We start from the raw sequence: 15,797 nt of genomic DNA, 5'->3' as shown, positions 1-15,797 counted from the left end.
TGTGTGTATGTGTGTATTGTGTAATGTGTGTATTGTGTAATGTGTGTATTGTGTAATGTGTGTATTGTGTAATGTGTGTAATGTGTAATGTGTGTAATGTGTAATGTGTAATGTGTAATGTGTATTGTGTGTGTGTGTGTGTGTATTGTGTATTGTGTATTGTGTAATGTGTAATGTGTAATGTGTAATGTGTAATGTGTAATGTGTAATGTGTAGTGTGTAGTGTGTAGTGTGTAGTGTGTAGTGTGTAGTGTGTAGTGTGTAGTGTGTAGTGTGTAGTGTGTAGTGTGTAGTGTGTAGTGTGTAGTGTGTAGTGTGTGTGTGTAGTGTGCGTGTGCGTGTGCGTGTGCGTATGTATATATATATATATATATATATATATATATATATATATATATATATATATATATATATATGTGTTTGTCATGAAATATCATTCTCTTTACTAACCCCACCTCCATCACTCACTTTTCTCTCATAACACTAACACAAACACAAACACACTTCCCACCTCCCCACCCCCTTCCTCTCTCAACCCCCCTCAATTCCCAGAAAACATCAGCTGTTCTTCTTTTGCTCCAATCAGTTAATTTGACCACATGCTTGGTGACGCGGTCATCTCTCTGACTATTATTAGAGAACCACCTCAGCGCCGACGGGTCTGGCACTTCACTCAGGCTGACTGGCAGGGTCTTCCAGCAGCCATCTAACTTCTGGACGAGTCTCCCATTTCTACTTTTTCGAACATAAACTCATCCTGGGAATTCTTTCAAAGAAATTTTTTCTCTCTCGTGCACAGATTTATCCCATCTAGTCTTCAGTTGTCCTACCCTTCCTCCCACTCATGGTCCACTGAAGCTTGTGGCAAGGCAGCTGTCTTAAAACAATTTCCATTTGCATCATGGAAGGCAAATCCAACTGAATACAATCTCAGTTCCTTCCACAATGCTCAGAACAAGTGTGTGTCTACCCTGAGGAGAGCCAGGAAACAACATCTTTCCAATCTTAAGTCTGAACCCTAAAACCTGCCCCCTCCAGCAAATCCTTGTGGCATCTAGGTAAGTCTGTTCCTGGTGAATGTTCCCCCTCCATCCCCTCCCATGGCTGCACAGCTGACACTGCACATGAAAAGGCTGAATGTCTAAACTCTGTGTTTGCTTCTAAATCTTGTGTCCTCTCCTGTCGCAGCCAACGTGTGGCCCTAAATGGAGTTCTCTCATCCCCTCTTCCTGTCCAGGCTGGAGTTCCTCAAGGCAGCGTTCTGGGCCCTGTTCTTTTTCTGGTTTTCATCAATTATATCTATCAGACGTTCTGGAAAATCCTGTTTATCTCTTTGCTGATGACTCCACCCTCTGCCGTACCATCTGTCATCCCTTAGATCAGCAAGCAGCAGCTTCTTCACTCTCGGCAGATCTGGATAAAATCACAAATTGGTCAAACACTTCGAACATGTCTTTCCATCCTGACAAATCTCAATATCTCTCCGAAAGGACCATCTGGAACCCCCCCCCCGACAAGCTCAAGAACTCCCTGAAAGTCGTCCTTTCATTCTTGCTTCTGGATCTCACGATCCGCCATGATCTTTCCTGGGAAAGCACACTTCCAAACTGGTCTCCAAAGCCAGTCTAGTCTCCATCTTCCTCTTGCCCTCCCCTCACGCCACCCTCCCCTCCCCTCGCGCCGCCCTCCCTTGCCCACCCCTCGCGCCGCCCTCCCCTCGCGTCACCTAGAAATTAAAAAAAAAAAAAAACTAGAAAAACCTAAAAAAAAATTCACAACCTTAATTCAGCCCTCCCCTCGTGCCGCCTTGCCCTTGCCCTCCCCTCGTGCCGTCTTCCCTCGTGCCGTCGTGCCGTCGTGCCGTTGTGAAAAAAATTCACAACCTAAAAACTGCAGAAGGTGGTCTTTGGCTTCTACCATCTCTCAGGCCTCACCCCCACCCCCCCCCACTCTGTCTGTGATATGTCCCACCCCATATTTCCACAGGGCGCGCAAGGTTCACCAGCAACCCCCTTCTGGTAAAACTACCAAACTCAAGAATTACTGCTCACCTTCACTCTTTCATTCCTCTCCCACACAACAAACTCCCACACACTCTTCAATCCCACTAATCCCTCCAGGTCTTCAAAACAGCTGTTCACCACCATCTATCTTCCCCCATTGAAAGCCATGATCTTTACTACCTCCGTTAATCCACCCCAAACCCACCTCTTTCAAATTCTGTTTTCCTTCCTGAAAGTCCCTGTCGTGCCATATTGTTTACTCTGTGTTCCCTGCCCCATCCCTCTCCCTTCCACAGATATCCTATTGTTTTTGCTCCCTACCATTTGGTGCTTCCCTCTCCCAGCTGTCTTGTTATACGTTTCTGTGCATTAGTTCTTATATGAGCCTTTACATGATATACACAAAAAATATATTAAAACTAAAAAATTTCAGAATCAAATCCAGAAAAGAAAACATGACCTACCACCCCCATTCCGGTAGCAAAGATAAGGAAAGCGCCAAATGTTCCCGAGGCCGATGGCGTATGCCACACACGACATAAGGAAATCCAGAGGTCGACTCCATTCTTGGCGCTTAGGAGTGGTCTTCATAACATCACCACCACCACCATCCCTCCTCGGGCTCCCTTCACCACCCACTTGATGGCCTTCAGATGCATGGTGTGCAGATTCCTCTTGCAAATCTCCATGTGATAACCCCTTCTTCTGAAATGTTCCATCATGCACGTCCATTGTTATTGATGCCTCCAAAGGTCTACAAAAAAAAGAAAAGAAAAAAAAGTGAGAAAATACTCATTTGGTGAATGTTCCCCCTTTTTTGCTACTGGTCTAATCAATGTGTCAATACTCGCAAGGGATGCGGAATTGGAAATGGGAGAGGGGGGGGGGGGAGGGATGTGGACTTGACGAAGAAAGAAACTGTCACATTTTACATTACACGTAATTTCCATGGGTCCCTGCCATTATGCTGTCAAAAGACATTTCTGTAAAACTCCTTAAATATTCCACACTTTATTGGAAACCAATTGCCTTACAACAGCCCAGTGAAACCAGGTTATCTGCTAATCTACACATAAACAGACTTTCCTTGCTTACTTTATGCCTCCACTCAGCCAGAGGTGAGTACATCTGTCAAGTACATACAACAATACAAGTACTTTCCTGGAATGGCCAGAGTGTGCAGATTCTTGCAAATAATCTTTCACGCAACACCTTACAAAGACTTGAGATTGACACAATTCAGCTTTATTACAAATCACTCGATTATGACAGTTTAAAAAAAATCAATAAATAAATAAAATAAACCAAGTCTTTGTCATGAGAAGGTGGGTATTTAAAAATAAAAAATAATAATAATATAGAATAAAAGGGGGATGACAAAGCAGGAGGCCCTGGAAGCGCAAACGGCAAATGTTTGAGGCCGATGGAAAACGAACATGGGTGGATTAATACATTTTGTGGAATCGTAACTTAGTCCTTCACACTCCTTGCCTGGTTTTAGTAAAACCACAACATTGAGAATTATGTGGAGAATCGTTAATAGTGGATCCGTCGAATCTCAAGAAAAATTAATGCAACCCAAAGGAGAGGCACATTTTAGGAGCTCACGTTGTCGTATCCTCAAAATAAATCACGATTTAAGAATCCAGTCACTCAACTAATGAGCTGTACCCCGGGTACAGGGCTACGGTGGAAAGCAGGTACGAATTTAAAATTCACAACCGTCGAGAGATTCACTCCTCCTTGACTGGTATGAGCAGTACAACCTCGGTCAGCGGTAGGTAAGGGGTATATTTTATGTACAGTGGCCTGCGAAAAAGTATTCACCCCCCAACCAATAATGCCACATTTCGATGAATTGCAAATAATGTAAAATCTATTTTTACAAACTAAAGTTTTTATGAAGAGATCGAAACACTGGAATAGTTGAAGATAACATGTCAGGAATACCTCCAAAAACCATGTACAAATCAAAATTCACTGGTTGTAAAAGTATTCAGCCCCTAAGGTCAGTACCTGGTGGAAGCACCTTTTACAGCAATGACTACTACAAATCTTTGTGGGTAGATCTCTACCAGCTTTCACAGTGACATGGTGAAATATTTGCCCATTGTTCACGTGAAAATTTTAAGATTCAACCAAGTTTGATGGGGATCATCGATGGACTGTAATCTTCAAGTCTCACCATAAATGTTTAATTGGGTTCAAGTCAAGACTTTGACTGGGCCACTCAAAAACATTAATTTTCTTTTTTTCAGCCACTCCAGTGTGGTTGTAGCTCTGTGCTTCAAATCATTATCCTGATGAAATGTGAATCTCCAACCCAGTTTCAGATTCATGGCTGACTCATGCAGGTCTTCATCAAGGATTCTCCTGTACTTTGCACCGTCCATTGTCACTTCTATCCTGACAAGCCTCCCAGTCCCTGCTGATGAAAAGCATCCCCATAACATGAAGCAACCACCACCATGCTTGATAGTAGGGATGGTGTTGTGCAATGTTAGGCCTGCACCAAACATAACACTTTGAATTAAGATCAAAAAGTTCAATTTTTGTCTCGTCTGACCACAAAATGTTTCTCCACATGCCTGCAGTATCATCACGATGCTTTTTCACAAACTCCATACGTGCTGTTAGATGTCTTTTTCAGTAATGGCTTCTTTCTTGTCACGTATGCATGGAGGCCAGCTTTGTAAAGGGAATGGGATATTGTTTATTGATAAATACTGATCTCAGACATAATGCCTTGCAGATCTTTCAGTCATTGGTTCAGGATGTGACTGTAAATCCAACAGTTCCCTGCTTGTCCGGTTGCTGAGTTTCGATGGGTGACATGATACATCTTCCACTTCTTAATGATGTATTTCACCGTACTCAAAGGGATAATAAATGACTGAAATCTTCTTGTAACCCTCTCCTGTATGGTGCTTCTCCATCACTTTATGCCTGACTGCTTTGGAAAACTCCTTGGTCTTAATGTTTGCCTTGTTAGTTGACCAAGTGAGTTTCACCTTAAAACTCCTTAGATAAGTGGAGGAGATTAATTTTTTTACCTATTAGGTGAAACCTATTCCATTCTTTTGTAACCTTTTAAACAAATAATTTGCGCCTGAAGTGATTTTGGGTTAATTAAGCAAAAGGGTTTGAACACTCACGCAACTGAGAATCATCCGATTCCCTGTTAATTTAACGCATTCATATTTTATCTGCATTTTTTTTCATCTGAAGGAATGAGTGAAGAAGAGCAGTGTTTCTGGAGTTTTGTTGAGTTTCACCAGAAGGATTACCAGTAGACCATGTGCATCCAGCATAAACCTGGGGGTGGGGAAGACAGAGAAAAGAAAGGGAAGAGACCAGAAATGAAGATGTAAGACTGTAAAGGACAGAAACCAACAACCTGTCTGCGATATGAAAGTGACAGGCCCAGATTATCAGCTTCATCGCAGGGGATGCCAATGACCTTTATGGCCTTGGTTTTCATGGTGTCAAGATGAGAAACGTGTGAGGAAGGAGCACCAGCATAAAGGGGAGAGCAGGACTCAATCAACCTGTGGCTGAAAGTCTTGTCGGTGGATAAAACTTCAGGTGTACCAAGGAAAGAATGCATGACAGAGGATGCTGCTGGCATCAGATGCCAACTTAGAAGTGCGTTTTCCCCATGAAAGATCATAGCTGATATTGGGCCCAAAAGTACGAATGAATGACCTTCAAGACAATTGTGAGAAAGTAAATGAGAGGGTGAGACAGAGCAAGATGAGATTTGTCAGGATTGAGAGAGGTATTCCAACTGTTTGCCTCGATATAACCATATCAGGAGCACGACTGTTGAGCACTTACTCCAACATAATTATGGCTATACAAGTGCTGTTGCCACATAGAGTACATGTGGTAAACCACTTTGGACCCAAAAATTACAGCTGTATCAATTTATTTAGCTTCAGGAAAGATAGCACTGCACTCCAAATGCATTCTATATCTACCAACATAGTGGTAAACACCAAGTGCAATATAATACATGATAATAGTGTGCACACATCTTTGGTGGATGACAGCAAATCTGGGACTTGTAGGCCACAGATTCACAGAGCGATCCTTTAAATTGAATTCAACCTGTGAGGAACAAACTGTCACGTGACTAAACCAACAGTTTTGCTATACTCATGAGCTTTCCTGCAAAAAATAATGATGGCAGCTTCACAAACTATAAGCAATCTCATAATAATATATATAATATATATATATATATATATATATAATAAAACCAGAAAACATTGTAGGTAGGTATTTGCAAGTATACGAATAAGTGTCAGTGTGTGAGTGTGTGCCACTGTGTGTGTCTGCAAAGCACAACATATTCTCTCTGCTAACTCCCCAACTGCCACCCCTACCCTTACCCCTCTCTCACTTTGTCCCATCCTCACTCCACAGCCTCCCAATACAGTGCAGCACCCTCCTCCCACGTCTTCATCTCCGTCTCTGGACAGTGGTTACGCCCAGACAGTAGTCATCTCCATACATACCTGCACGGTGGCAATGTACGAGCCTCGACAATGTATACAAAAAAAAAAATTCTTTTTTAAAAGTCAGTAATCCAAGAGTGGAGTTGGCCTTGGATTTCATAGGCAGACAATTTGGAGAGCATGGCAGGATGCCAGACTGTATCGAAAACTCAAGTTATGTCCAGAGAGATGGCCCTTATCTCATGACTGATATTGAGGGCCTCCACCATCATTGGGAGAGTCGAAGCAGAATGTCCAAGGCAGAGTGATCATCATCATTTATTTAAGTCAGTATTATCCCCCTTATAGACCATGTGGAGGTACTCGCTATTACCTTCAGAAAATGATTTTCGTTGTGCAGATCACCAATCTGGATGAAATTTGGCATACTTAAAGAATTTTAGACGCAGAGTCCAAATCCACTTGTTTCCACGTCGAGGATGTGACGTGACACAATTGGTCATTTTTGGCAATTAAAGATACACCGAACATTAAAGCACGATTTTGACACAGAAATGAAGAATCAAGGAGAGACTGATATGTAAGTCAAAGAAAACTATTGTGAGGTATTAAAATGATACAATATGTTTATACAGAGCCCTATTCACTGTTATTAAAAGGTGTTTATAATTAAAGGTCGTAAACCGAAGCAGTTACATATTTTTACCGGCCGAAAACGTCTGGACCGAGCAGACAGGCCTTCGAGTTGACCAAGGCAACTTTTTGCTGCAAAGGCAGCCACACTGGCTATTAAAGGTAGTTACATTGACTATTAAAGACAGTTACATTGGCTATTACAGATTAAATCAAAGACAAAGAGACTGACTGCGCGACTCAGCCTGATGAAAAGTAGAACCGCCACAAGAAGATTACTGTCTTAGAACTCCAGTATTTCTTGCTCTGAAGCGGTTGCTGAACTAGGCTCTTGACTGCTGTTATTATAAAACTCAAGTCCACTATTACATGCAAACCAATCTGAATACTACTGTGTCGTAGATTACCACAGCAAAAGCAGTGTGACACCCGCATTCACAGTTTGTCGTTGGAATCGTCAGTTCTGCTTTCATCATCCATAAGTTCCATTTCTGCACGGGTCTGTTCATCGTTGGCGCAGTTTTGACATCCACAGCACTCCGCGCAGGACAGTCCTTTTGACCGGCAAGAACACTGGTTGGTCTCGCATTTCGTCTTCTTGCAATTACATTTCGTCGCCTCGAACAGTTCCTTCGGCGCTGGTGGTTTGTTCAGCTAGTGAACAGTCAGTGCTCCATTGAGTTCCATCCATCCGTGAAATGTAGGAGAAGGGGCTTCTATAAACCTTTCAGTCACGCGGTGGTGGATCGCAGACTGATAGTTCACTATTTTGCAATGCAGCATCAGAGCGTCGCTTGTCGGCGGCAACTTCTGTTCTCCCAGCGACCGGCTGCAGAATAGCTTGTAGCGAGCCTCATCCACACTATTCATGGTCGCTGATTGTTCATGGCGCAGACGAATTGTTCCAGGTTGTGAATGATATTCTGATCTAGCGTGAATTCTCGACCAATGCTCCCGAAACAGGTGATGAGATGGGGACCCTTCATCATCAAGTCGAATGGCCTTGTTTTGCCCTTACCATGGAATGCACTGGTGGTATCACTTCCCGTGAAATTGTGCAACGCATTACTCAGGGCATTACTCAGCTTCCTAATGTCAACGACGATAATGTCCTTGGGACTTCCTGTGACCAGATGGAAATTTCACGCCCGAATCGACTTCGAGTGAGCCAATGCCAACACAAACATCGGTGTCGAAACTCTCTATGCGCACCGACTCTTCATTCTGTCCCCGCGTGAGCGGCATGCAGCAGGAGCTTCGTGTCAGCTTCGTCATGGTCACATTCAAGTTCAGGTACTGACGACAGTCAGGACACCATTCAACGCCTTGATTTTCTCACATTTGCCGGCATGACTGACGTACAACAGCATGTCACCCAGTTTTGATGGAGAGATGTTTCTCGTCCACGATTCGACGATGAACTCTATCAACGCCTCCTTGTTGGCTCCGCTCAGGAGATAATTGACCCACTGTTTTAGAAGGGCTTGATCAAGTCTGTAGATGGTTCGCACCTGAAGATCGCCCGCCCTGCCCGCTTGTCTGGCGTGCTCCAGGCACTTGATGCTGATACTTGGGTAAGTATCAAACACCACGTCCAGTCTCGAAGATTGGTTATGTCGTGCTTTGGCCACCACGATGTTCAGCATCATCTCTTCCAGTTTGCCAAAAGTGTTAGGCAGGGAACCAGCTTTTATCGCCTGAATAACGGCCATTCCTTCCACAATTGTTGCACCTTGGATAGGCAGAGCGTCCACAGTTTCAGTAAATGGTTGCGGAGTTTGGCTTTGTCCGTCTTAGCAATCGAACAATCACAGGATGCCAGCGGGAAAGATATGTTCGCCAGTGGGTATGCGAGCAGATCGTGGAGTGTTACATTGATTTACTCGCCAATCAACAGCAGTCGTGTGAAAAGACGACGTTCATTCGCAATTTCAACCTTCGGCGTCTGCTGGTGGGGAGTCGCCGACTTGCCTCGCGCCTTTGAGAGAGTTGCCAATTTGGCCTTCGAAATCGGACTGAAGAATGGGACCTCACCCGAGAGAAGCCGATCACGCATGAATTGCACGACAGAATTCTCTCCCTTGAAATAAGCGTTCATCAAGTCCGCAGAAGTGGCTGTCAGTGTGATGACACCTGAACTAATATTGACGAGTTCAAGGTGAGCGCCGGAGAAAGGGTTAATCATTTGAAGTACTGTGTCCATCACTTGGACCACCACTGCTTCGTTCTTCTTCGAGCTCGACATCCAAATCCTCTCGTTCGGGGCTTGTTGTGGATACCCGCCACGGACTCGCATTTCCTTGCGATTTCCACACGTGCTGGTTGGGACAGGATTCACTTCTTCACAGCTGTGCTTTTCTGAGTGTAACCAATGATGCCTCCACTGGTCTTGCTGTCCCTATTTAAAGTCTGCTCTATGATCTGATCACACACACACCATGACTAAATCCATAACGAGTATGCCTTTGGGCAGTCCATGAACGCTTGATAGGTGTCTGGGTGAGAGTGCTCTCGCCCGGCCATTTCCAGCCAGTAAACGGGTAAGTACCTTGCATAGTTTAGGTGATCGTACGCAAATTGAATAACTTTACATAAAGGACATAACTTTACAGCATCACAAATTGCCCAGAACATCACATGCACTCCATTTGAAAAAGCTGTTTCGAAGGATGAAGTTGCAGTGTACAAGCTGCAAGATTACACACATTTCCTGTTGCCGTCAGTAAATATTTCATCGGATTACGACATCCCAACATCGTCAACGTTTAATTCATTAGTGAATGAAGAGAAGCCTACTAGAACCTTCTGTTCATTGCCACTTATTCAAGGTAACCCAACAGACTGGTCTAACTTGTACTCAGCTCTTCTGGCTGCAGACAAAAATCGCTGTGTCAAATGCTCTTGGGGACAAAACGGTCATTACTCATAATTTTCAGCTTTACTCCAAATGTCGACAGCTCCAGGCAAGAAGGGAAATCAGCTCACAGTTTGTATTTAAAATAGGAGAACTCCACGTTGGATTTGCTGCCCTGAAAGCCATGGGAAAACGAAAACTTATTGATAACAGTGGTTTAGATACTGCTTTCATTGAAGTGGAGATTTACAGCCCTTCGACTCTGGAACAGATCAAAGGTGGCAAACACATGAAACAGTCATTTGAGGCTTATGTGACTGTACATCGTTCTGTTAGGATGGCGGGCTTGGGATCCTAGGGTACAGAGTTCAAATCCTGCTCAGCTGTTGAATTAATACCAGGTGGGGTTAACTCGGCCTGTCATCCTTCCGAGGTCGGCAAAAATTAGTGCTTGCTTGCTGGTCTCCTGTGTCGAAGTGATGACCCATCCAGGATTGTGCCCAATAGCCAAGGAGACTGCTTAGGCAGCACCAACGCTCTGCACAGAGTAAGGTCCCAATAGATGGATGGACATCACTCTGTCCCAGCTGTACGAGGTATGTAGATAAGCCACCTGAATCTCATCCAGTCATAGAGAAGTATAGCCGTGAAAGAAGTGTCAGTATCACTGAATATATGGTGGATTTCTGTAATATGAGCAAAGATGAGATGCAAACCACTCAAAATAGGATGCTACAAATGCTTCGTTCAGCTGATTTGGTGAATAATCAAAGATAAATTTGACAACCAACTCCGTAATCAGCACAAGTTTGTGACATTTCATGAAAATGTTTCAAACATTACTCCTGTTTGTCCATGCAATGAGACAGAGCATATAGGAATTACATTTAGCAAGCATCGAGAGTTGGTCAGGTTTTTGTGGGGGGGGGGGGGGTTTACACAAGACCATCAAAACTACGCTCGGTTGACTCCAGTTGACCTTCCACAGATGTACGAATTGAAAACCGCCGATCCTGATTCATGGGCTTTTCAAAAACAGAATTTCTTGGTAAACAAGACTCGGGTAGATTTCTCTGCAATCGGACAAGATCATGCCGTTGAACATGAGAACAGAGCAATGAATGTGTTTGGAGGTATAAAAGGGATCGCAAATAAGCCAGCGACATTGGACCATTACTTTCTGGTAATGCCAGAGATGAGCAACATCATTGACGATTTCAACACTGTCTTTGGAGTAGAAAGAAACAGCCGAGATGAGTACTGTCAGCTGACTGGAGAAACCCAAAAAATGACTAGCAGAGAACATCAAACAGATGTAGCACGTCTTCAAATTCCATGGTTCCACCTTTGATGATGACGAGCAAGTTCATCATACTGTCTCCAAGGTTATCTTGGATAAATAAGTATAGATGATCAGTTTTTACAGCACGAGGAAGAAGGCGAGAAGCTGTATAATGGTTTTTTCAAGGACAGGCGTCTTGGAGTCATTATCCAAGAGAAAACTTCCTACGTTTTTCGATTTTACTCAAAGGCAGTGAAATTCAAGTTTAACTAAAAAGTCATTGCTCTCAAAGAGGAACGACGTCTTCTTGCTAGGTTCGCCACGGCATAAAAAAGAACACCCTGATATCAATTTGCCATACGACATAAGTCAGTACGAATTTTCAGTTGTGCTATGCTTTGTCTTCTCAGGATGCTACAATGCACCTCTGGACATACAAAGCATCTGTCATGCATGAAATCTAAAAAAAAAAACAGCATTATGCATGACTCGAATGCTATTCACATAGGCACAGAAATCCATGGAGTGATCATGTTCCAAGGAATGGCAGTTGTTCAAAAGATCAAGAAGTCAGAGACCGTGAAAACGTGCAAGGATTTTGTGGATGCTTTTGTAGCGCAGATAATGCACGAGTCCAAAGTCTTCATCCAGGTTTGATTAATATGACAGAGGTGTCACCAGATCTCTTTAAAGCAAAAACTAGCGACAAAAGAACAAAGGGTGTGAAGATCCAGTCGGAAGTCAATGATGACACATCAATGACAACCTTCCTGTCCCACATCGAGACCAAGAAGAAAATAACAGCATATTTCAGCCAAAAAAGCCATGAAGGCTTTTAATAACGCAGGAAGAGAGTATGTTGTCGTGTATGACACAGTATGCCAATCAAGCATCCCCATGAACAATGGTATAATTCATGATCACGAAGAGGTGGACACACTGCTTATCCTATATGGAATTGATGTTGCAAAAAAGAGGATCCCTTTCAAGAACTTGTTTGTTCTCCAGATACCGATGTCTTCTTGTTGCTGGTCTTCTTCTACAAGCGCCTTTGTAGCCGCACCTTGTCGCACACTGGTAAAGGAAGTAATATTTGTGATGTCGATGTAGGTTCTGCGTATGAAGCCCTGGGACAAGAGATCTGCAGCACTTATTGCATTCCACAGTTTCTCCAAACACAAACGATACAACGACATGTACGAGATAGCTTTTTAGCTAATCCTCATTTTTTTTTCTCCTTCATCAGTTTCTGCATGAATGGAAATTCACAGAAAAAAAAAAAATATCCACTAGTTGGGGTCTGCAATTCCCACCAATAGGAATACCCTGAACCTGTTGAAACATTATCCCACAAAAAAGACACAAAAGTATTAAATTAAAAACATCCTTAAACTTCTGCTTATCAAAACAATGAAAACTTGACCATTTCTTATGAGAGAAGAATACTCCATCAAAGCTGACACATAAAAACTTATTAAGAATTAAAAACCTTGTCAATCACTTTGAAGAGTGAATCCCTCACCAGTACTAAATCCTAATTTGTTCATAAAGTTGAAAACTCAAAAACTTCAACTGACTTGATATTGAGACATATTATCCCATCTAAGAACTCCAAGAATTAATGCTCCAGAAAGTGTTCATACCAGAATCCTTCGCAATTGCTGAACATTTCCTGAACTGTTCCCGAACAACTTGCAAGCCTGAGTTAACGATAATAGATAACCGTTTAGTGGACCACTGCTTGGCACCCGCAAAAAACCTCTACTTGTACGGGTTCTTATGAAGCTTCGGGATTCAGAAAAGTCGAGGACGACAAAGATTTACCTCTTGACATGCAACACTGAAATTAACTAAAACTTTCTGATGCTCAGAGATAATATCTTGGAGTGACATGACAAGGAACATATGTGCTATTTCCTACACTAGTGAAAGTAACCGTATCAATGCCTAACTCTCTTAATAAAACCTCAACATTAAACTTTTTACAAACCACAACAAAATTATTAGCAGCCTTATCCGCTGGAGCTATTACATAGCTATAATGGAGATCCCGAATGTCTTTACGAACACTCTATGTTCAACACTGGTTTAGAATGACCCAGTGAAAGCAAGCCCCGACTACTAAAAAAAAACTTAAACCCATTATCCAGGACTTCAACAACTCTGTTAAACAATGCATTAAAACTGTTTCCAGAAAACTTAAATTTGGTGCACATTTTGTTCACAAAGTTAGAGACAGAATCCACAATTGAAGAACGAATGTAGCTCCAAGGTTGAGTTTCTGGTTCCCTATATTTAGCTCACATCTTAATGAGATCCCTAATTTCACTATTATGACTAATTATATTCAAATCACCAGAAATGTGTCCACAAGGACCATTTATTTTTTTTAAAAGGGGAAGACGAACATGCACAGTTTCCAAAATGTCCTTTACTATATCTATACCAAGTGTTTTAAGAAATTTACCAAAATCTATATATTTTTTTGTATACAATGTCAAGGCTCGTATGACAGGTAACACACAGAATGTACAACAAGGGGAGCAGGAAACAAAGAGGGGCAGAAGAGGGAAGGAAAAAAAGTGTGAGGAACAAAGACATGAGGAGATCTGTGGAAGAGAGAGGGATGGTGCAGCATACACAGGGAAAACAAGATGGACACGATAAGGACTTTCGGGACTTACACGACAGGGACTTTGAGGAAGGAAAGCAGGGAATTTGGAGGTGGGTTTGGGGTAGTTTAACGGGGGTAGAAAAGATCGTAGTTTTGGATGGGGGAAGATAATTAAGAGATGGTGGTGAACAGCTGTTTGGAATACCTGGAGGGAAGAGTGGGATTGAAGAGTGTGGGAGTTTGTTCCAAAGGCAGGAAAAAAAAAAAAAGAGGAATGAAAGAGTGAAGGTGAGCAGTGATTGTTGATCTTGGTAGTCTGCGGACCTTGATCGACCTGCAGAAATATGGGGAGGGGGGGTATCCCTCTACACGTTTAGTATCCCGAAAAATAGAAAAGCCGAAGCTTATCTACCTGTTTGTTGGAAAGAAAAAAGAAACAATCACAAATTAAGAACTCGCAGATCCTATCAACTTTGGGAGTAGACTTCTTTATCAGAACCATGCTACAAGGCGCGTTTGGAACATGACCTCAGAAGAACATAAAAAAAAATTAAAATAAAACCTTTAAGTTTTTCAATTATATCTCTGAAATTTCCATTTTTGGAGCCATACGACACTGACTATGACGCCCATGACCTCTGGGTTTCCTTCTGATTGGATTAGCAAAAACATTATCTTGATAAACTGACCCAGTTCCTTGTACCGTCATCAACGCCCAAAGGATAGATCATACAGTCCTCTCTGTGTCCTTGCTCAACATTACACTCCTCTATCAAAATAATTAACTTTAACAGAGTCTATAATTTGAATAGAACAATGATTTAAAACATGCCCAACTTCATTAAATTGATCATATAAATATGTCTTAATATCAGAAGATACAGCAGACCTACGTCCATTCAAACACTGATGTAAATATTGAGAGGTTTTACCAACATATTACAATCCACAATCTCCACAAGCGAAAAGATAAATAATGTACTTTGATTTACATCCCAATAACAGTCTTACCTGTCACATGACAAACAAAGGTTTCACAAAGTCTAAAAGACAAAGATTAACACAAACATCGAGAGGAATTACACTTTTCAAAAACAGCTTTACAAGTACTTGACAAAACATACCGACTCATTCTGACACTGTATGCTTCGCATTTTTCATAAGCCTGACATTATTGTCACTCTTTTTGGTTTTCGACGAAGCCAATAGGTATCCTGGTCAGCCTGTCTCTTCTGTATGGTCTGAGCCAACAGACCAGACAGAAGAGACAGGCTGACCAGGACACCTATTGGCAAGGGTCTGCCTTGCTTCAGGCAGACGTTACCCGGTATAGAACTGAAAGTTCTCCCACCTACACTGACAATGCCTAGCGATGATGGTGTGACAGCCATTACCTAAACTTAAAACCGGATAAAAGTCAGCAGCTGCTGGTTTTTCGTGAACATGATGGCAGGCAGCTCATGCCCCAACAATTTGAGAGTGAGTGAGTTGAAGCACACAGGTAGTGACAAAATGGAGAAAGTTGAAAGAAGTGTAAAAAGGAAAGTAAAATAAAAGAAATGGAGGCACATCACCCATACCACGGAGTAATCTTAACGGGTCAGATCGTGGCGGTAATGTGTGTTGGATTGGTGCTGAGGTGTCATCCACCAGATGGCTGTCTCCTTGGGTGAGTGCCTGGAATGTCCAATCCCCAAGAGAGGATGATCACCTGTTTCTGTTATCATCTGAGCTCAAGCATTTGAACATCGGTATTGCAGCACTCTCTCAGGTTCTGAGACCAGACAGTGGCAAGATCATGGGGGGTGGTTACATCTACTATTGGTCTTGTCGTCTTGATGGTTACCATGCCCACTGAGTTGCTGCAGCTGTGTTCAATAAGCTGACTCCAATGATAATTGAGGTAACACTGGTCAACGACTGTATTACGATTGTCCTCACCGAACGCAGA

The 15,797-nt window shown here is 42.6% G+C and overlaps 1 protein-coding gene across 9 annotated transcripts in view; it reads right to left on the bottom strand.

Annotated features, from left to right (window-relative positions):
- The window catches only part of LOC147014839 (sodium- and chloride-dependent creatine transporter 1-like), an 83,494-nt gene that overhangs the window by 62,695 nt on the left and 5,002 nt on the right, over positions 1-15,797 (bottom strand). For 4 of the 9 annotated variants that reach the window (XR_015050921.1, XM_085853195.1, XM_085853201.1 and 1 more), the window contains exon 2: positions 2,468-2,757. Coding sequence is in view for 8 of the 9 variants with exons in the window: in XM_085853195.1 (XP_085709321.1) it covers positions 2,468-2,735 (268 nt within the window). In the remaining variant the exon portion in view is untranslated. Of the gene's footprint in view, positions 1-2,467; positions 2,758-6,397; positions 6,524-14,051; positions 14,181-15,797 lie in introns of all 9 variants that reach the window. The other 5 variants (XM_085853196.1, XM_085853203.1, XM_085853197.1 and 2 more) reach the window with 4 other exon arrangements.

Source organism: Eptatretus burgeri, chromosome 13, assembly GCF_056783735.1.
Source record: "Eptatretus burgeri isolate ZD-2024b chromosome 13, Ebu_testis_v1, whole genome shotgun sequence".
Lineage (NCBI taxonomy): Eukaryota > Metazoa > Chordata > Myxini > Myxiniformes > Myxinidae > Eptatretus > Eptatretus burgeri.
This window is presented reverse-complemented; position numbering and strand designations above follow the sequence as displayed.